General features: G+C 45.8%; 1 protein-coding gene across 1 annotated transcript in view; it reads left to right on the top strand.

Moving 5' to 3' along the window:
• Positions 1-22,800, top strand: part of ITGA1 (integrin subunit alpha 1) — a 178,147-nt gene that overhangs the window by 137,740 nt on the left and 17,607 nt on the right. Inside the window, exons 16-23 of the mRNA XM_029075626.1 lie at positions 3,229-3,395; positions 6,619-6,755; positions 11,176-11,286; positions 12,081-12,290; positions 15,357-15,437; positions 17,680-17,756; positions 19,151-19,240; positions 21,148-21,250. Of these exons, the coding sequence (XP_028931459.1) occupies positions 3,229-3,395; positions 6,619-6,755; positions 11,176-11,286; positions 12,081-12,290; positions 15,357-15,437; positions 17,680-17,756; positions 19,151-19,240; positions 21,148-21,250 (976 nt within the window). The remainder of the gene's footprint in view (positions 1-3,228; positions 3,396-6,618; positions 6,756-11,175; positions 11,287-12,080; positions 12,291-15,356; positions 15,438-17,679; positions 17,757-19,150; positions 19,241-21,147; positions 21,251-22,800) is intronic.

Below are 22,800 nucleotides of genomic sequence, written 5' to 3'. Positions count from 1 at the left end.
TCTTTCCACTGAGCCATGCTGCTTCTCTGTGAAGAGGATCGAATTAAGCGCTTGGATAAGTATAATACAAAAATAAAGAGTGACCATCCCTGCCCACAACGAGCGCAAAGTCTAATAATAATAATTCTGGTATTTTTTAAACGCTTACTACGTGTCAGGCATGGTTCGTTCTTTCATTCAGTGGTATTTATTGAGTGTTTGCCGTGTGCAGAACACTGAACTAAGCTCTTGGGAAGTATACAACAAATAGAGACAGTTTCTGCCCCCAATGAGCTCACAGTCTAACAATAATAATAAGTCTGGTATTTATTAAGCGCTTACTACGTGTCAAGCAATGTTCATTCATTCAATTGTGTTTCTTGAGCGCTTATTGTGTGCAGAGCACTGTACTAAGTGTTTGGGAAGTATAATTCAGCAACAAATAAAGACAATCCCTGCCCATAGCGGGCTCACAGTCTTCTGAGTGCTGGGGTAAATACAAGTTCATCACATTGGACGCAGTCCTGGACCCCCATGGAGCTCACGGTATAAGTAGGAAGGAGGAGGATTTAATTCCCATTTTACAATTGAGGAAACTGAGACCCAGAGAAGTGAAGTGACTTGCCCAAGGTCACACAGCAGACAAGTGGCGGAGACGGGAGTAGAACCCAGGTCCTTCTGACTCCCAGGCCCGCACTCTATCCCTTAGGCCACACTGCTTCTCTATTAAATTGGGAGCACAGTCACACTCAAAAAATAACACCTGACCCATGACTGGGATAGACATTCCCTGGTAGTCCTCCTAATGATGATGATGAAGATAATGGCCTTTGTTAAGCATTTGCTATGTGCCAATCACTGTACTGAACGCTGAGGCAGATAGAAGATGTTGGTATTTGTTTGTTAAGCGCTTACTTTGTGCCGAGCACTGTTCTAAGCGCTGGGGTAGACACAGGGGAATCAGTTTGTCCCACGTGGGGCTCACAGTCTTAATCCCCATTTAGCAGATGAGGTAACTGGGGCACCGAGAAGTTAAGTGACTTGCCCAAAGTCACACAGCTGACAAGAGGCCGAGCCGGGATTCGAACCCATGACCTCTGACTCCAAAGCCCATGCTTTTTCCACTGAGCCACGCTGCTTCTCTAATAATCAGGTTGGACACAGTCCCTGTTCCATACGGGACTCACAGTCTTCAGGGGAGAGAAAACAGATATTTAATCCCCGTTTTAGAGAAGCGGTGTGGTCTAGTGGGTAGGGCACAGTCCTGGGAGTCAGAAGAGTCCAGGTTCCAATCCTGACTCGGCCACTTGTCTCCTATGTGACCTTGGGTAAGTCCACTTCTCTGGGCCTCATTTATCCCATTTGGAAAATGGGGATTAAGATTGTGAGCCTTATATGGGACAGAGGCCGCGTCCTCCCTGATTAGCTTGCATCTACCCCGGCACTTAGAACAGTGCTTAACACATAATAAGCGCTTAACGAATTCCATTAGAAAGAAGCAAATAGGAACTTAGACTGTGAACCTCATGTGGGTCAGAGACTGTGTCCCACCTGAATATTTTTTTTCTTCCTCAGAGTTTACCTCAGTGCTTCACAGAAGCAGTGTGGCTTACTGGAAAGAGCACGGGCTTGGGAGTCAGAGGTCGTGGGTTCTAATCACAGTTCTGCCACTTGTCAGCTGTGTGACTTTGGGCAAGTCACTTAAATTCTCTGGACCTCAGTTACCTCATCTGTAAAATGGACATTAAGACTGTGAGCCCCACGTGGGACAACCCGACTACCTCGTATCTACCCCAGCACTTAGAACAGTGCTTGGCGTATAGTAAGCACTTAACAAATACCATCAGCATCATCATTATTATTATAAGCATTTAAAAAATACCGAAACAATCAAGTGAAAAAGTGGGGGTCACTAGGAAGGAAAAAACTGGTGACGCGATATCCTCGTTCCTACATGAAGAATCGGGTAGCTGTCCTGCTTTATTGGCGGGGCCACTAGCCACCTTTCCCATATTTCCAATCCTTCGGCCTCACCCCTTCCCCAAGCTGCCAACAAACCTCCACTCGATCAATCAACCAATTGTATTTATTAAGCACTTACTGTGTACAGAGCACTTTACTAAGCACTCGGAGGGGCCAATACAACAGAATTAGCATATCCCCCACCCGTAACAAGCTTACGGCCTCGAAAGGGAGACAGACATGAAATGGATTCCTAAAGGAGGGCGACTATGAGGAGGAATTACTCGGATGGATATCGGACTGGACGTATCTGAGCGTGGAGAGGCACAGAGCGGGCGAGCCTGGGTTTCGTCGAAGCTCGTGCAGAGCTGCTGGGAATGGCCGCTCATCGGATCCCAGGGCCCTCACTGACGTGTGAAGATGGCAAGACTCAAAAAATAGCACCAGGAAAGTTTCCCGTGGAACATTTATGGAATTTTTTTGCACAGGAAGTAGTGCGGTTGGAAAAAAGCTGTTCACTCAAGATTTTAGATAAGTCTGTGGACGGAAGGTTCCCCGCAGGGCTATTAGAGGTTATTAAGGAGGTCTGGTGGAAGACTGGAGATGTTAGAAAACTCAAGTAAAGTCAAGTGGAAATGAGGCTGGAAGGTCCAAGGTGGGTGGTCAACGAGGGGAAGCTGGTTGGTCAGACCCTTCATCCGTAAATGAAGCCAACAAGGGAACCAGCCGAATTGTCTTTCACATCAGAGACAGAGAAGCAGCATGGCCTAGTGGAAAGAGCTGTCACTCCAAGGCCTGTGCTCTTCCCACAAGGCCACAGTTAGACTACTCAGTGGTCAAAAGCTGGAAAGGTTAGACTGAGAAATCCTTAGTCAGTATACAGAAGTTATACTCACGCACCAGACAGGGCCCTCGGGCAAAATGAATGCCTAGGCCCAAGCTTGAACGGGGCATCATGGTTTATAGATCGCATGTGCCGTATACTCTCTATCTTTACCGTGAACTCACAGCACATTTTCCAAATGTTCATGGGTTCTAATCCCAGCTCCGCAAATTGTCTGCTGGGTGACCTTGGGCAAGTCACTCAACCTCTCTAAGCCTCAGTTCCCTCAGCTGTAAAATGGGGATTGAGCTTGGAAGCCCCACGCGGGACAGGGACTGTGTCCCACGTGCTTGTGCCCATCCCAGCTCTTAGTACAGGGCCTGGCACACAGTAAGCGCTTAACAAATACCCCCGTTATTATTATTAAAGGTATCACTTCGAGTAACTTTTTCATTTGCTCATAGGTCTCGAGATGTAGCTGAAGTTAAAGTTACCATGAATTTTTTGCCAAATAAAGTGAATATTCAACAGAAGAACTGTAACAGAGAGGGAAAGGACACAATCTGCATAAATGCTGTAGTGTGTTTTGATGTCAAATTAAAGTCCAAGGAAGAGACCGTTTATGAAGCGGGTAAGTGAAATAAATCCCTTAACCTCTGAAAATTCTGTGGGTTTGTTTGACTCACGGCTCCAGAAGCTCTAATGCTAACGTTCTCACCGTATCTCGATCTCGTCTATCTTACCGCCAACCTCTTGCCCATTTCCTGCCTCTAGCCTGGAATGCCCTCCCTCCTCATCTCCAACAGACCATGACTCTCCCCCCTTTCAAAGCCTTACTGAAGGCCCATCTCCTCCAAGAGGTCTTCCCCAAGCTTTCTTTTCCTTTTCTTCCGCTCTCTTCTGCGTCACCCTGACTTTCTCCCTTTATTCATCCCCCCTCCCAGCCCCACAGCACTCATGTCCATATCCGTAAATGTATTTATTTCTATTAAAGTCTCTCCCTCTAGACTGTAAGCTCCTAGTGGGCAGGTAAAGTGTCTGTTACACTGTACTCTTCCAAGCGCTTAGTTCGGTGCTCTGCGCACAGCAAATGCTCAATAAATACGATTGACTGTCTCTCCCCAGTGTTTAGTACTGTGCTCCACACAAGTAGGCATTCAATATATGCTCTTGATTGATAGATGTAAAGAAACAGAGGGTAGATACGTTCAATTTTAGTCTCCATTTGTTTTGAGGAGGATTTTCAAAATAAATGTCCATAAGCAAAGAGGAGACTTATGTAAGCTGTAAGAACCTTTAAGAACTCTTAAGAACTTTTTAAGAACACTCATCTCAACCTCCTTCAGAGTGACCTCTGCTCCTCCTGTCTTCAAATTCAAATTTATAAGAAGCCTTGCCTGACTAAACCCTTATTTCCCCTACCCACCCTTCTTTCTCTGTTGCCTACACCCTAGACCTGTACCCCTTAAGCACTTAATAATAATAATAATAATAATAACAATGATGATTGTGATATTAGTTAAACGCTTACTATGTGCCAGGACCTATACTAGGTGCTGGGGTAGATACAAGGTAATTCGAATGAACACAGTCCCTGTTCCGCTTAGGGGTCACAGCCTTCATCCCCATTTTACAAACGAGGGAACTGAGGCACAGGGAAGTGAAGTAACTTGCCCAAGGTCACACAGCAGACAAGTGGCAGAGCGGGGATTAGAACCTGGGGCCTCCTGATAATCATCCAACACTGCATAGCCAACCAACCTTCCAGCCCCAGAGTACTTTTGTATGTATTCAAAATTTGCAAATTTAATTTGTCTGCCTTTCCCTCTGGGCTGTAAACTCCTCTTGAGCAGGGATCATATCAACCAACTCTGTTAAATTAGGCTCCCAAGAGCATTCATTCAATCGTATTTTTTGAACGCTCATTCTGCACACAGTAAGCGCTGAATGAATTCATTCATTCATTCAATCGTATTTATTGAGCGCTTACTGTGGACAGAGCACTGTACTAAGTGCTTGGACAGGATGCCTGCCTACTTGTTTTGCTTTGTTGTCTGTCTCCCTCTTCTAGACTCTGAACCCGTTGGTGGGTAGAGATTGTCTCTATCTGTTGCCAAATTGTTCTTTCCAAGCACTTAGTACAGTGCTCTGCACACAGTAAGCGCTCAAGCTGCGTGGCTCAGTGGATAGAGCCCGGGCTTGGGAGTCAGAGCTCATGGGTTCGAATCCCAGCTCTGTCACTTGTCAGCTGTGTGACTAGGCAAGTCACTTAACTACTCGGTGCCTCAGTTACCTCATCTGTAAAATGGGAATTAACTGTGAGCCTCACGTGGGACAAACCGATTGCTCTGTATCTACCCCAGCGCTTAGAACAGTGCTCGGCACATATTAAGCGCTTAACAAATACCAACATTATTAATAAATATGAATGAATGAATGAGAGTATAATTCGGCAATAACACAGTAAGCACTCAGTAAATACCAATGACTGATTATCGATCTAGATTACATGTACACTCAATAAATGCCACTGATGATGACACCAGGTAGATATAGGTGGTATTCCTTCAAAATCCATTGGATCAGCATCCAAAGAGGCCTTTCCATAAGCCTATATGAAGCACAGAATATTAAACTATGTTCATATTTGTTGAGGACATTACTGCTAGATGGTAAATTCCATGAGTCAATCAGTGATATTTCCTGAGGGCCTATAGTCATTCATTCACTCCTTCAATCATATTTCTTGAGCGCTTACTGCGTGCAAAGCACTCTACTCAGCCCTTGGGAGAGTACAATATAACAATAATAATAATGTTGGTATTTGCAGAGCACTGTTCTAAGCGCTGGGGTACGTACAGGGTAATCAGGTTGTCCCACGTGAGGCTCACAGTTAATTCCCATTTGACAGATGAAGTAACCGAGGCCCAGAGAAGTGAAGTGACTCGCCCACAGTCACACAGCTGACAAGGGGCAGAGCCGGGATTTGAAACCATGACCTCTGACTCCCAAGCCCGGGCTCTTTCCACTGAGCCCCGCTAAACAATAAACAGACACATTCCCTGCCCACAGTGAACTTACAGCCTAGAGGGGGAGACGGATCTTATAAATCAATAAATTATAGTGTACAAAATTACATACTAAGCACTTCGGAGAGTACAATAAAGTAGGTGGACATGGTTTTTGCCCTCAAGGGCCTTAGAAACTAGCAGGGGAGGTAGACGTTAAAATAAATTACAAATAAGGAAGCAACCTAGAATAAAGGTATGTACCTAACTATTGCGGGGGTGGGAAGAGGGGGAGGATAAAAGTGTTTTATGGGTCCAGACTTAAGTGCCTGGGTGACACGAAAGAGTGGGAGAAAAAGGTGAGGGCAAGACTGTTGTCCACTAACTACGAAACTCTCCCAAGTGCTTAGTCCAGTGCTCTGCACACAGTAAGCGCTCACTAAACTTTATCTCTTACTGTGGGCAGGACTGGGTCCGTCTTATTATTCTGTTGTACTCTCACGAGCGTTTAGTACAGTGCTCTGCACCCAGTAAGCGTTCAATAAATATATTTGATTGATTAATTTTTTGATTGATCAGAGTGAGTCCTGCAGAAAAGGCCTTCCTAGCAAGAAGAGATACTTTGAAGAGATAAAAGGAGATGAAGATGAGAAGCCTTTTCTCATTTCCTAACCTGGGCCATATAATAATAATAATGATAAAGAATAATGATTATGGTATTCGTTAAGAGTCAGACACTGGTCTAAGCGCTGGGGTAGATACGAGCTACTCAGGTTGGACACAGTCGTCGTGAAAATGACCCTTCGGGTTCATGTGTTGATCCTCATTTTCATCTCTATATTTCAGATATACAGTACCAAATCACATTAGACTCTCAAAGACAGATCTCGAGAAGCATCTTTAACGGAACTCAAGAAAGAAGGGTTCAGAGGAACATCACCGTTCGAGGATCGGCGTGTGCTAAGCATAACTTCTACATGTTGGCAAGTAAATCGGGTCCAGGATCTGTCTTATTTCAGAGTCCAGTACAGCTCCTGTCGAACCAGCACGGTGTGGCTTTAAGTCACCCTAAACCGACCACCCCAAATAGCGAGCGTAAATATGATTCTGAAAGTGAATGTACCCATGACTAAAATGGTGTTAATTCATTAAGTTACACACCACATTCCCCTGAGTGGCTTCCTCAAGGATGGTTAGTTAGGTGGATGGATAGAGAAGGATGGATAGATGGATGGATAGAAAATGTTGGTATTTGTTAAGCGCTTACTATGTGCCGAGCACTGTTCTAAGCGCTGGGGTAGACATAGGGGAATCAGGTTGTCCCACGTGGGGCTCAAAGTCTTAATCCCCATTTTCCAGATGAGGGAACTGAGGCACAGAGAAGTGAAGTGACTTGCCCACAGTCACACAGCTGACAAGTGGCAGAGCTGGGATTCGAACTCATGAGCCCTGACTCCAAAGCCTGTGCTCTTTCCACTGAGCCACGCTGCTTCTCCTGTGTGGCTTAGTGGAGAGAACACGGGCTTGGGAGTCAGAGGTCGTGGGTTCTAATCCCGGCTCTGCCACTCATCAGCTGTGTGACTTTGGGCAAGTCACTTCTCTGGGCCTCAGTTCCCTCATCTGTTAAATGGGGATTAAGACTGTGAGCCCCACGTGGGACAACCTGATTACGTTGATTACCTTGATTCTCCCCCGATTAGACCGTGCGCCCGTCAAAGGGCAGGGAGGGACTGTCTCTATCTGTTACCGATTTGTCCATTCCAAGTGCTTAGTACAGTGCTCTGCACATAGTAAGCCCTCAATAAATACAATTGAATGAATGATTACCCCAGTGCTTAGAACAGTGCTTGGCACAGAGTAAGCACTTCACAAATGCTATCATTATAATTATAATTTCAAATAATTTGAGATCTCAGGATGGGAACTGATCAAATGGCCCCTCTGAATGGCTGCTGATAATGGAAAATACCACTGCAGTTCCTTTGTATCTGTTTTCCAGTTTCGTTTTCTGAATATAATTCTCCTCCTTGGTTCCTTACCCTTCAGTCCCACTGACTCTACCGCAGTTGATCAGAGCCAACTTGCTGCGCCTTGAATCCAACTTGGATGAATGTAGCCATTTTTCTATTCTTTTGACTCTAACAACACTTCTTGTCATAGCAGGTTAAAAAATAAATAAATATTGGTATTTGTTAAGCGCTTACTATGTGCCGAGCACTGTTCTAAGCGCTGGGGTAGACACAGGGGAATCAGGTTGTCCCACTTGGGGCTCACAATCTTAATCCCCATTTTACAGATGAGGTAACTGAGGCACCGAGAAGTTAAGTGACTTGCCCAAATTCACACAGCTGACAAGTGGCCGAGCCGGGATTCGAACTCATGACCTCTGACTCCAAAGCCCGTGCTCTTTCCACTGAGCCACGCTGTTCTAGGCTAGAGGGTTGCTTTGTGGAAGACTCTTTGTGATAAACGACAGCAACATTCCTGTCTCCCTCTGAGGAAATAATTGCACGCACGTAACAGCACTCATACATATCCCTAAATTATTTATCTGTGCTAAGGTCCGTGTCCCCCTCTAGACTGTGAGCTCGTTGTGGGCAGGGAATGGGTGTATGTTGTTGTGCTGAACTCTCCCTATAGTGTCCAGCACACAGTAAGCACTCAGTTCAATTCAATTTAATCATATTTATTGAGCACTTACTGTGCAAAGCACTGCACTATGCACTTGGGAGAGTACAATATAGCAACAAACAGAATCATTCCTGCCCACAACGAGTTCACCATCTAGAGGGGGGTCACAGACATTAATATAAATAAATAAATTGCAGATAAATACAGGTATATTCATATGTCCTGTGGGGTTGGGAGGGAGGATGAATGAAGGAGCAAGTAAGAGAGGTGTAGAAGGGAGTGGGAGAAGAGGAGCGGAGGGCTTAGTCAGGGAAGGCTTCTTGGAGGAGATGGGCCTTCAATAAGGTTTTGAAGTGGGGGACAGCAATTATCTGTCTGATAAGTGGAGGGAGGGCGTTCCAGGCCAGAGATAGGATGTCAGCGAGAGGTCGGTGGAGAGACAGACGAGATCGAGGTACAGTGAGAAGGTTGGCATTAGAGGAACGAAGGGTGCAGAGTGGGTTGTTGCAGGAGAGTAACAGGGTGAAGGAGGAGGGGGCAAGGTGATTAAGCGCTTTAAAGCCAATGGCGAGAAGTTTTTGTTTGATGTGGAGGTGGATGGGCAACCACTGAAGGTTCTTGAGGAGCAGGGTGACATGAGCTGAAGGTTTTTGAAGGAAAGCGATCTGGGCAACAAAATAGGGTATGGACTGGAATGGAGTGGGGAGAGACAAGAGGCAGGGAGGTCAGCAAGGAGACTGTTACAGTGCTGTAATAATAATTGTGGAATTTTTTAAGGGTTTACTATGTGCTAAGCACTTCGCTAAGCACTGTGGTAGACCTGACAGGGTCAAAGAGGGCACGTTCCTTGCCCCACGTGGGGCTCATTGTTTAAGGGGGTGGGAGGACAGGTATTTTATTCCTACTTAGCAGATGAGGAAACTGAGGCAAAGAGAAGTCAAGTGACTTGTCTAAGGTCACACAGCAGGAAAGTAGTGGAGTTGGGATTAGAAGGCGGAGGTTCTGACTCATAGCCCCGTATTCTTTCCAAAGAGAAATGCTACACATGGTCAGGATTGCTTGAGACTACTCTGACTCTGTTGGCTTTAGCGCCTCTTGTTACCTCATTTTTATCAGAAAAATCTACTTCTTGTTTCTGCTTATTGGTTCCATCTCTTATAGATTTGCCTATTCCTGCTTACCATTGCTACCTGATTTAATATATATATATACACACACAAACATCCATTATCAGTTTGGATTCCAAGCATGGGTTGATGCAGTTTTATCTGATTTTCATCACGTCACTGGCAAACTTTTTCAATAGAAATTATTTATTATAATTATCGTTGTTATTACTAATAATAATGATATTAATATTGTGTGTATCCACCTCCAGTATGCTAAGGGCTGAAGTAGATAGAAGGTAAACAGAACGGACATAGTCCCTGACACAGTCCCTGACGCCCATAAAGCTCACAAATTAAGCTGTAGGGCGCGCCCTTAGCGTGTCCCCGTTTTACATCAGAAGAAACTGAGGCACAGAGAGATTAAGTGATTTACCTAAAATCACACAGTTATACAGAGGCAGAGCTGGGATTAGAGCTTGGTTCTCCTGACTGCAATCCCTTACTCTTTCTCTTTAAAATGGAAGTTTGCACCAATTTGAAATAACTGTATAATAGACACAGTCCCTGCTCACGGTGAGCTCTACAGCCTAGAGGAGGAGAAAGATACTAGTATAAATAAATGAATTCTGGTTATATACATGAGTGCTGTGGGGCTGGGAGGGGGGCGAATAAAGGAAATAAATGAGGGGGACGCAAAAGGGAGCGGGAGAAAAGGAAACGAGAGCTTAGTCAGGGAAGACCTCTTGGAGGAGATGTGCTTTCAATAAAACTTTCAAGATGGGGAGAGTAATTGCAGCATAGTAGCAACACATTTCAAGCGCTTAGTACATTGCTCTGCACATAGTAAGCGCTCAGTAAATACTATGGAATCAGTAGTAACAAGCGCTATTACTCCTACTGGTGTGTAAAAAATTCAAATTGCAACGTGTTCCTTTTACTTTGCAAACATTTAAGCAGTAGAATATAACTGGGAACACAAAAATCATCATCATGAATTGAAACCTAAAGACGATAGGTTTCTCTGGCCATTTGGAATTGGCAAAGCTCAAATTTATTAAGACTTACACCAATCATGAAGTATCTTTGACGTAAAGACTTCTAGGGGACAAGTTTTAAAAGGGTAAAAAGGGCTGCCTGATTAGAATGCCCTGTTGATCAGGAGACAACTTAAAACTCAGGACTATTTATTCATTACGTTGTGAAAAGCACTGTAAGGTAGAGAGCATTAGAAGAATACAGTGGCATTTGTAACACTGTGAGTATTAATAATTGGGCTATTTGTTTAGTGCTTACTATGTGCCAGGCACTGTACTGAGCGCTGGGACACTAGTAGGCAGTCCTTTGCACAGAGTAAGTGCTTAATAAATACTACGGATTGATTCTGCATCAATCACGTGTGCATAAAAGGGAAATGTTCTCCCACATCCATTGCTTGTGCCTGAGCCTTGTATTCCTCCCTTTCTAGACTGTAACTCATCGTAGGCAGGAAACGTGTCTACCAAATCAGTAATATAGCACCCTCCCAAGCGCTTAGTACAGTGCTGTGCACACAGGGATGGCTTTAATAGCATCGATCGACTGAAGGATGGGTGGAGAGCTGGCTCGGCAGGTGGAGATTTCAAGCAGAACTTTCTAGTAATGGATTTCCTCATCTCGCTTCTAGGACAAACACGATTTCCGGGATTCGGTTCGGATCACCTTGGATTTTAATCTTTCTGACCCTGAGAATGGCCCTGTTCTGGATGGCACCCTGCCCAGCACAATCCATGAATACGTAAGTTTGCAGCCCTGAGAGGCAAATGGCGGTGATTGGTCCACGAATAAATTACTAGGGGACAGCCCTGGCTACTCTGACCGACAATGATGCATAAGCACTGGTAGACATGTTCTGTGCCCATGGAATATGATACTTGCTTCCCAGGAATCATGGAATTTAGACCAAACTCTTCATATTCCCTGATAGTCTTACAAAATCAAAAACAAATGTCTTTGCACGTTGCGTTGGCATTCTCTGTTGGAATCCTTTTCTGTTCAGAAAGTTACTGAATCAGCAATGAGAGGTATTTATTGAGCGCTTATTGGGTGCAGAGCGCTGCATCAAGCACTAGGGAGAGTACACCACAGTAGAGTTGGTAATAATAATAATAATAATGATAATGTTGGTATTTGTTAAGCTCTTACTATGTGCAGAGCACTGTTCTAATCGCTGGGGTAGATACAGGGTAATCAGGTTGTCCCAAGTGGGGCTCACAGTCTTAATCCCCATTTTACAGATGAGATAACTGAGGCCCAGATAAGTTAAGTGACTTGCCTACAGTCACACAGCTGACGAGTGGCAGAGCTGGCATTCGAACCCATGATCTCTGACTCCCAAACCCGTGCTCTTTCCACCGAGCCACCTGCTTCTCTCAAGTGTAGGAAGTGGTAGACGCACTCCCTGCCCACGAGGAGCGTATAGTCTAGTGGTAACATATAATTCGGCAAAGGGTGAATTTTGTTAAGCAAATGATTAGTTCAGCCATTCGAAGAGCAGGAGATCATTCAGCGTCCGGCTCGAATGTCTGGCAGATTCCCTTTGCCAAAGATTGCGGAAACAAGGAAAACTGCATCACCGATCTGATCCTGAGCGCCAACACGACGGGGAAAGGCCAGCTCATCATCAGATCCAGCAACGATAAGTTCAACGTGTGTCTGACGGTCAAAAATAAGAACGACAGCGCCTACAACACCAGAGCCATCGTCCACCACTCTTCAAACCTGATCTACTCTGGCATAGAGGTGATCACCCAGCAGCGATTCCCCCCGTGTTTCTGCCCTAAATCAACCTCACTTCGCTACTCTCCTGCTAAAACCCAGCTCGCACGCTTCGCTCCTCTAATGCCAACCTCCTCACTGTGCCTCGATCTCGTCTATCTCGCCGCCGACCTCTCGCCCACGTCCTGCCTCTGGCCTGGAACCACCCCCCTCCTCAAATCCGACAGACAATTGGTCTCCCCGACTTCAAAGCCTTACTGAAGGCCCATCTCCTCCCAGAGGCCTTCCCTGACCGCGCCCTCCTTTCCTCTTCTCCCACTCCCATCTGCATCGCCCTCACTTGCTCCCTCTATTCATCGCCCCTCCCAGCTGCACGGCATTTATGTCCATATACGTAATTTATCGATTTATATTCATGTCTGTCTCCCCCTCTAGACTGTAAGCTCATTGTGGGCAGGGAATGTGCCTGGTTATTGTTACACTGTACTGTCCCAAGCGCTTTGAACAGTGCTCTGCACACAGTAAGCGCTCAAAGAATAAGATTGACTGACTGAAGATGTTAATACCGTGGTCCAAACACCAAGGCTGCCTTCTTCCTTCTATTTCCTAGGCTTTTTTCAATCAGTTAGCGATGTTAATTGAGTGCTTACGTTGCGCAGAGCACTGTGCTGAGTGCTTGGGAGAATACAATGCAACAAAGATGGTAGACGTGTTCCCCGCCTGTCAGGATCTTACAGTCTAGAAGGATTCCTCTGGTTTTCCTTTTTCTTTCTGTGGGGGTCGAAGCTTCTTTACCCCTGTTTTAGGGAGCTGGCATCTGGGATCTGAAGATACCCGGGAAAACCGCTGTCCAAGAGGAGGGAAAGATTGAATCTGAGATAGAGGGAGAGTGGGGCAATTGAGGCGGAGAGGGGAAATCGAGGCAGAGAGGAAAGAACTAAGATACGGAGCTCAAAGGGAGAAATGAGTGCCGAGAGCATCAGGAGATGGCACGGATAGAGCAGGTTCGGGATTGAGGTGGAAGGGAGCCGGGAAAGTGAAACTAGAGAAGGGAAACAAGCGTAAGGAGAGGAAACTGAGGTGCCGAAACAGGGAGGTGGTGAGAGAATCTTCTTTTTTATTTTCACCTTAGAAAAATGGTCATAATGAGCCAAGCCTAGTCCTAGCAGACTGCATCCTGGCCCTATTCCGGTAGCAAAGTTCCAAATTGTCGACTTCAGCAGGGTGGTCTAGTGGAAAGAGCCCAGGCCTGGGAGTCGGAGGACCTCGGTTCTAAATCTGGCTCTGTGCCACTGACTTGCTGTATTACCTTGGGCAAGTCACTTACCTTCTCTGTGCCTCAGTTTCTACGTATGTAAAACGGGGATCCCCTACCTCTTCTCCCTTCTTAGACTGGGAGCCCCATGTGGGTCGGGGCAGAGTTGAGCTAATTGTCTTTCATTTACCTCAGTGCTTGGCGTATCCTAACTGCTTAACTTATAGTGCTGTCATCATCACCATTTCGTTTGGATAACATCAGCTTCCCTTAAGCCCTAAATGAGCTCCAGTGGAGAGAGTAAACAAATCGGTTTTTATTTGGATTACCAATACATGACACCATTTAATGTATATGAATCTGTTTGGATAACATCAGCTTCCTTTAAGCCCTAATGAGCTCCACTGGAGAGAGTAAACAAAGCAGCTTTTATTTGGAATACCAATACATGACACCATTCAATGTATATGAATCTGTTTAGATAACATCAGCTTCCTTTAAGCCCTAAATGAGCTCCGTGGGAGAGAGTAAACAAGGTGGATTTTATTTGGATTACCAATACATGACACCATTCAATGTAGACGAATATGTTTCCAAATCGTAGTGTGGCCTAATGGGGAGAGTGAGGATCTGGGAGTCGGAAGAACCTGGGTTCTAATCCCGGCTCCTCCACTTGTCTGCTGTGTGAACTTGGGCAAGTCACCCAACTTCTATGTGCCTCAGTTACCTCATCTGTAAAAGGGGGACTAAGAATATGAGCCCTAAATGGACCGGGGACTGTGTCCAACCCAATCACCTTGTATCTGCCCCAGTCCCTAGTATAGTGCCTGGAACACAGTAAGCGCTTAGCGAATACCACAGTCATTCTGTGCCAAGCACTGTTCTAAGCGCTGGGATAAATGCAAGATTATCAGGGTGGACACATTCTCCCCGTCCTACATGAGATTGACAGTATAAGAAGAAAACGTACCTAATCCCTATTTTAATAATTATGGTATTTGATTATGGTATTTATTAAGCGCTTACTCTGTGTCAAGCACTGTACTAAGCGCTGGGGTAGATAGAAGATAATTGGCTTGGACACAGTCCCTGTCCCACAAAGGGCTTCTAGTCTTAATCCCCGTTTTGCAGATGAGGGAACTGAGGTCCAGAGAAGTGAAGTGACTTGCCCAAGGTTACTTAGCAGGGATTAGAACCCAGGTCTCCTGACTACGAGTTCTGTGCTCTTTCCACTAGGCCACACTGTTTCTCACACTGAGTCTGATGGTTTTTAATGTCCTGCCTCCCCTGCTCAACTGAAGAGTCAGAATTGGTTCCAAGAAGAGCCGACCAGCTCTAATAATAACTTTTAAGTGCTTACTATATGACACGAACTGTACTAAGCGCTGGGGTAGATAGCAGATAATCGGGTTGGGCACAGTCCCTGTTCCACAGAGGGCTTCCAGTCTTAATCCCCATTTTCCAGATGGGGGAACTGAGGCACAGAGGAGTTAAGTGACTTGCCCAAGGTCACACAGCAGACAAGTGGCAGAGCCAGGATTAGAACCCAGGTCCTTCAACTCCCAGGCCTGTGCTGTATTCACTAGGCCACGCTGCTTCTCGAGCCACGGAGGGAGGGCATTTCCAAGGGGGTGAGAACGAGGTGCAGTGAGTCGGTCGGGCTTAGAGGAGCAAAGTGGGTGGGCTGGGTTCGAGACAGAGATCGGCGAGGATAGGATAGGGAAGGAGAGAGAGAGGGAGAGAGATCTGACAGCGGCCAAAAGCCGACGGTGAGGACTTAGACTGCGGGAATTGGGACGGCTCTTTCCAAGGTAACGTGTTTCTTTTCTTTCCAGAGCAAACAGAAAGACATCTGTGAAGCCAATCACAACATCACGTGCAAAGTGGGCTATCCCTTCCTGAAGAAAGGAGAGGAGGTGAGAAAACCGTTCGGTCTCACGTAGGGAGTAACGCGCCTGACAGAGAACCGTTTCCACAAAGGTGGAACAACATGCGTTCGATCGTATTAACTGAGCGCTTAACCGGGTGCAGACCATTGAACTAAGTGCTTGGGAGAGGACAGCACGACAACAAACAGACACATTCCCTGTCCAGGGCGAGTTTACGGTCAAGAGGACTCCAAAGCGTAATCGACTCTGACTTAAGTAAGATATAGGGTGATGAGGAGAAAGGAACGTGATAACCCCCCAGACTGGTCGGGCTTGGCCACTTGAGAGTAAAACCCTTCCCAGATTGCGTTTGAGGTTTGGATGATGAAAAGGACGTTAAGGAGGGATTTTTCTCTGATTGTAAATACAGATTGTTCCCAGATGAAACAGCTGCAACTGGCCTTTGGGGAGAAGAGTGTAACCACTGGACAGGCCCGGAACTGTTTTCTAATAATGTTGCTATTTGTTAAGCGCTTACTATGTGCAGAGCACTGTTCTAAGCACTGGAGTAGATACAGGGTGATCAGGTTGTCCCACGTAACGCTCACAGTCTTAATCCCCGTTTTCCAGATAAGGTAACTGAGTCACAGAGAAGTTAAGTGACTTGCCCACAGTCACACAGCCGACAAGTGGCAGAGTCGGGATTCGAACCCATGACCTCGGACTCCCAAGCCCGGGCTCTTTCCACTGAGCCACACTGCTTCCCGCTGCTTTTCCTGTGGATGAACAAAATCCAGAGATTAAACACAAACCGTCCTTGGATCGAGTCTTGGTGTCACAGGCTTTACACCTAACGGGGATCTGGGGATGCTTTTCAAGCAAGAGGAGAAGCAGCGTGGCCTAGTGGATAGAGCCCGGGCCTGAGACCCAGAAGGTCCTGGGTTCTAATCCTGCTTCCGCCGCTTGGCCGCTGCGTGACCTTGGGCAAGTCGCTTCATCTCTCTGGATCTCAGTTCCCTCATCTCTAAAATGGGGGTGAAGACTGCGAGCCTCATATGGGACATGGACGGTGTCTAGCCCGATTACTTTGTATCTAGAGAAGCAGCGTGGCTCAGTGGAAAGAGCCCGGGCTTGGGAGTCAGAGGTCATGGATTCGAAGCCCGGATCTGCCACTTGTCAGCTGTGTGACTGTGGGCGAGTCACTTCACTTCTCTGTGCTTCAGTTCCCTCATCTGTAAAATGGGAATTAACTGTGAACCTCACGTAGGACAACCTGATTACCCTGTATCGAACCCAGCGCTTAGAACAGTGCTCTGCACATAGCAAGCGCTTAACAGATAGCAACATTATGATGATTATTATCTACCCCAGTGCTTAGAACAGTGCCTGCTGCATAATAAGCACTTAAAAATTGCAGTTAAAAAAAGCAATACAAGCCCTGATATAAATGGATTTTTCTTACTCATTCCCTTTTGTGTATTTTTTAGTGATTTTTGAACATTTGACATTAGCTCTTCGCAGTGCTACCCCAAGCCCGGCCAGGCAATCGATCGATGAGTGGTATTTATTGAGCACTTACTGTGTGCAGAGCACTGTACTAAACGCTTGGCCGAGAACAGTAGACGCACTCCCTGCCTTCGAGGAGCTAAACGCCCCAGTGCCCCCTGAGTACGTCCAGCCCAGACAATAAAGATTCACAGATTTTCCATTGCTTTTGTGTGACCGGTGATACTGACCGTTAACTGAAATAACCTTCAAATGATACTTAATCATTACCGTGATTTTCATTTTAATTCAAATCTATTTTATTCTGAGTGAATAACCTCCGAGGTTGTGTGTTCCAAACTAAAATCCTTTTCCTTTTTATTTATTTAACCATTTCAATTTCACACTGGTTCCAGCCTCTCCTGGAAATCTCGGGATGAAAAATGTTGTTGCCTTCAACACTTCGTTATTCAAAATCAATTAAAGTGAAATTCAGAATTATGAATGAATGACAAAGAACTGCTTGTTCTGTTATTGTTTTATGTGGGGAAAAATAATCCTTCAATTACAAATTAATATAACTGTATCGACACTCTCCAGGAAATTGTTTCCAAACTAGCATTTTAAATACAACTTTAATCTGGTGGATTTACACATTTTTTCCAGATAAACTCATGGCTCCTGGCCTCTCTCCCAATTTTGAGTTGAAATAATTGTAGAGATGCAAATGGCATTCTTTAATAAAACGTAGCAGTTTCTTTCTCCTGCTTTATTACTGAAAAAGAACCCTTTTTTTCATGTGTAGATATCTTTCCAAATATTGTTTCAATTCAATATATCGTCTCTCATGGAAAATGTGACCATTCACATAAATGTAACAAGGTTAGTGAGTACAATTGATTCTTTTCTTTACAAAACTGGGGGAGGGAAACGGTGGACGATAGAAATATAATTGCCCAGATTTGAATAAGGGGGGATACAGAGAAAAAAGTGGGAATACAGTGAACCCAATCAGAAAGGCGTAAACAATTTGCTAGTTGCTCCTGAATAGATAATAATAATGATGGTATTTGTTAAAAGCTTACTGTGTGCCAAGCACTGTTCTAAGCGCTGGGATAGATACGAGGTAATCAGGTTGTCCCACGTGGGGCTCGCTGTCTTAATCCCCATTTTACAGATGAGGGAACTGAGGCACAGAGATAAAAGCCAGTGTCATAGGTAGGGGCTTCTCTCCATGGTCCTTGTGGCCCTGCCCTGATTATTTGCTCCTTCCCCTCTTCTCACCCACCTACCCCTTCCCAACTGTTGGTGACCTTGGGCAAGTCATTTAACCCCACTGGGCCTCAGTTTCTTCGTCTTTAAAATGGGGATAAAATAGTGATAATAATAACTGTGGTATTCATTAAGCACTTACTATGTGCCGGGCACTATACTAAGCACTGGGGTGAATACAAGCAAATCAGGTAGGAAACAGTCCCTTTCCCACATGGGGCTCCCGGTCTTAATCCTCATTTTCCAGATGAAGGAACTGAGGCCCAGAGAAGTGAAGTGGCTTCTTCACAGCAGACGAGTGGCAGTGCGGGATTAGAACCCAGGTCCTTCTGACTCTTGGCCTGGGCTGTACCCACTGAGCCATGCTGCTTTTCTAGACCATTCATTCAGTAGTATTTATTGAGCGCTTACTATGTGCAGAGCCCGCACTTAAAACATCCACGACGAGGGTGGGACCAAGACCACGGTTCTCCCTCCCTCGTGGGGACTGCGAGCCCCCTGTGGAACAGGGACTGTGCCCTCTCTGCCTGTAGCTGAATTTGGTCTTCAGCACACAGCATTTGCTGTACTTCAATTGTATTTATTGAGCGCTGTGTGCAAAGCACTGTGCCGAGCCCTTGGGCGAGTACAAAACAACAAGAAGCACACACACACTCCCTGCCCACAACAAGATTACAGTCTAGAGGGAGAGATAGACATTAATATGAATATATAAATAAATTACACATATGTGCTGTGGGGATGGGAGGAGGATGAATGAAGGAGCAAGTAAGAGCAGCACAGGAGGGAGAGGGAGGAGAGGCGGGCTTAGTCAGGGAAGGCTTCTTGGAGGAGATGGGCCTTCAGTAAGACTTTGAAGTTGGGGGAGAGCAATTTTTTGTCTGATGGGAGGCGTTTCCGGCCAGAGGTAGGATGTGGGCGAGAGGTTGACGGCGAGATAGATGAGAATGAAGTAGAGTGAGAACGTAGCTGAACGATGACCAAAGTGATTATCGTTGTTCTAGTGACAGCGAAGAACCTCCTGAGGCCCTGTCTGATAACGAGGCGAACATTTCCATTCCCATAAAATATGAAGCTGGACTGCAATTCTCAAGGTACGAGTTCCATTTCCCGTCAATCGTTTGCAATGCAGAGTTTGTCAGAAGTTCCTCAAACGTCCTCAGGTTCCGGGGGCTGTTGAATTGGCCAGAAAAGCCCCGGACCCTCTTCCTTGCCTTAGGGAAGCAGCATTCCCTAGCAGAGAGTACGCAGGCCTGGGAGTCAGAGGATCTGAGTCCTAATCCCGGCTCTGTCACTTGTCTGTTGTGTGGGTGTCAGTCTGTTTCTCTGTACCTCAGTTTCCTCATCTGGAAAACGGGCTTCAATACCTATTCTCCCTCCTACTTTGAGGCCCTAATGGGACAGGGACTCTGCCTAACCTAATTAACTTGTCTCTACCCCGGAGCTTAGTATGGTGCCTGGCACATAGTAAGCGCTTAACAAATCCCAGTTTTGAAAAAATGCTGCATTAGCCAGTGCTTCTGCTCCTGTAGATCTCGTTAAGTGTCCCAGATTATTTGTTCTGGATGAGTTCCCACCTGAAACTCCTGCCAACCTTCAGGGGATGGTGTAGTTCACCTCTCCCCTGAGGGCTTCATGCCCCTGGATTGGCAGGAATTTACCAGAATTCCCCGGCACTATTCCTTGGGCAGCCTCCAGTGGGTGAGTAGGCCACTTGTATATTTCTAAGTGCCCTAAACCGTGGGCTCCTACCCACCCAGCCCCCACTTGCTGAGCCAGAATTCTTGCCTCCCTCTAGGACAGTTAGTTTATAAAGAACACCTGTGGAGTATCCTGTCACAATTCGGGACAGAACAATAATAATAATAATAATAATAATAATGGCATTTGTTAAGCGCTTACTATGTGCCAGGCACTGTTCTAAGCACTGGGGTAGATACAAGATAATGGGGTTGGTCCCAGGCTCTGTCCCATATAGGGCTCACACTCCTATTCCTCATTTTACAGGTGAGGGAACTGAAACGGAGAAGTAAAGTGAGTTGCCCAAGGTCACACAGCAGACAAGTGGTGGAGCCAGGATTAGAACCCATGACCTTCTGACTCCCAGCCCCGTGCTCCATTCCCTAGGCCAGTCATTCATTCAATTTGCTCATTCATTCATTCATTCAATGGTATTTATTGAGCGCTCACTATATGCAGAGCGCTGCAGTAAGCGCTGGGGAGAGAACAATCCAACAGAACGAGCAGACACGTCCCCAGCCTACAACGAGCTATAGTCTAATGGCGGAGCTGTCACCACGGAAGCATGCTCACGCATCAGAAATTTGCCTTGCGGGCAGAATCCATGATCTTCTCTGAATCCTTTCATCACCCTCCGCTTTTCTGGACTCCCCATGTGGGCCTGGTGGTCTTTCCAGCGTAGCCCAGAGGGGTACGGGCACAGGTCCGTGCTCTATCCACTAGGCTGCTTTCCTGCCCATGGGCTCTATCACTTGAAATCACCTTCCAACTGGAGTTAGCTGGATTTGGAAAATTTAGGCTATTCCCATTGCCTCATCCCGTCCCCATTCCCACCTGAAATCACCTTCCAACTGAAGTTGGCTGTATCTGGAAAATTTAGGCTATTCCCACTCACCCCCCCCCCACCCGCCACAACTGCTTTCCCACCTGAAATCACCTTCCAAATGGAGTTGGATGTATCTGGAAAATATAGGCTATTCCCACTGCCTCCCCACCATCCCCTTTCCCACCTAAAATCACCTTCCAACTGGAGTTTCCTGTATCTGGAAATATTAGGCTATTCCCATTGGCTTCCTCCAACCACCGCCCCCCCTCCAAAAAAAGTGTTTAACCTTAAATAGTCATATTTGAACACTGAAACCAGATTAGACCTAAATTAACCAGATAATTGGCTAGGATAGAACTTACACTGGCGATTGCAGGTGTTGTGGAGGTTAATCTAATTTGTTCTATTTTTGTTTTCTAATCAATATTTTCGTAGCTCTGCAAGTGAATACCACATTTCAATCACAGCCAATGAGACCGTTCCATCCGTGATTAACTCTACTGAGAGTATTGGGAACGAACTGAATGTTTTCTACCTGGTAAGATTGCTGTCACTCTCGCTCATTTTTCATCGATCAATAGTATTCGTTGAGCGCTCACTCTGTGCTGAGCACTGTACTAAGTGCTTGGGAAAGCACAATAGAGTGGGTAGACATAATCCCTAGCCCTCATGTTGCTTATAAACTGAGTCTGCCTCACTTCTCTCATCTGTAAAATGGGGATTGAGACTGTGAGCCCCTTGTGGGACAGGGACTGCGTTCAACCTGATTTTCCTGTGAGCAACCCGATTTGCTTGTATTCACTCCAAAGCTTAGTACAGGGCTTAGCACATAGTAAGTGCTTAACAAATACGATAGATTTTAGTAGTAGAAGTAATAGGAGCAAAACCAGTAATAAAATAAATTCATTCGTTCATTCAATCATATTTATTGAGCGCTTACTGTGTGCAGAGCACTGTACTAAGCGCTTGGAAAATACAATTCATCAAAGACTTTAGGGCAGTAGAGTGGTAAAATAGCACTTGACCCCTTTCCTCTCTCATTCCTTTAGAAATTTTCACACTAAAAAGAGAAAAGCTCAACTTAGTCTGAAAGTAACTTGGTAAAGTGATAAATCTTTATCCTCTTTTTCCCCTTTAGAAATTTGCACAGAAAACAAAGAAAACCCAAATCTAGGCTGAAAGCACTTGTGTAGCCGTGAGCTCTGGACTGTGAACTCACTGTGGGGAGCAGATGTGAGAAGCAGCATGGTTTAGTGGAAAGAGCAGGGGCTTGGGAGTCAGAGGTCATGGGTTCTTATCCCGACTCCGCCACTTGTCCACTGTGTGACTTTGGGCCAGTCACTTCACTTCTCTGTGCCTCAATTACCTCATCTGTAAAATGGGGATCAAGACTGTGAGCCCCAAGTGGGACAACCTGATAATCTTGTATCTATCCCAGGGCTTAGAACAATGCTTGGCACTTAGTAAACGCTTAACAAATACCACCATCATCATTATTATTATTATTATTATGTGTCTACCCACTCTATCATATTGTACTCACCCAAGCGCTTAATACAGTGCTCTGCACACAGTAAGCACTCAATAAATACAAGTGACTGATTGTACAGTTGGTGGAAGTGAAGAAAGTTAGGCTCTCAGCTCCATCGCTAAGGCTACGACTGACCCTTCCATGAGTTTGGTGGATCCCTGAAACGTCATCATCCTGCCCAGCCACCCACGTACAAATCCCATTGTTTAGCACATACTGAACCCATCTTTTTTGTTTAGTCTTCCCGGGGAGGAGCAGTGCACTAGAGCACCCTGAAAAGGTATCCAACTCCCAGAGGGTGGGACTAAGCTTGACCTGGATCGCTCCTGCAGATTCGGGGGGGTTACAGGGAGAGGAGAAGAGCTCTCTTTTCTCCACACATCTCTTCCCAACTCAGTGCATTCACATGCCTCCCTTCACGTCTCTGGGCCTCAGTTACCTCACCTATCAAATGAGGATTAAGACTATGAGCCCCATGTGGGACGGGGACTGGGTCCAACCTGATTTGCTTGGATCGATCCCAGCACTTAATACAGTGCCTGGCACATAGAAAGTGC

Source organism: Ornithorhynchus anatinus, chromosome 1 (genome assembly GCF_004115215.2).
Source record: "Ornithorhynchus anatinus isolate Pmale09 chromosome 1, mOrnAna1.pri.v4, whole genome shotgun sequence".
Taxonomy (NCBI): Eukaryota; Metazoa; Chordata; class Mammalia; order Monotremata; family Ornithorhynchidae; genus Ornithorhynchus; species Ornithorhynchus anatinus.
The sequence above is the reverse complement of the archived record's forward strand: the minus strand, read 5'-3'. Positions and strand labels throughout refer to the sequence as shown.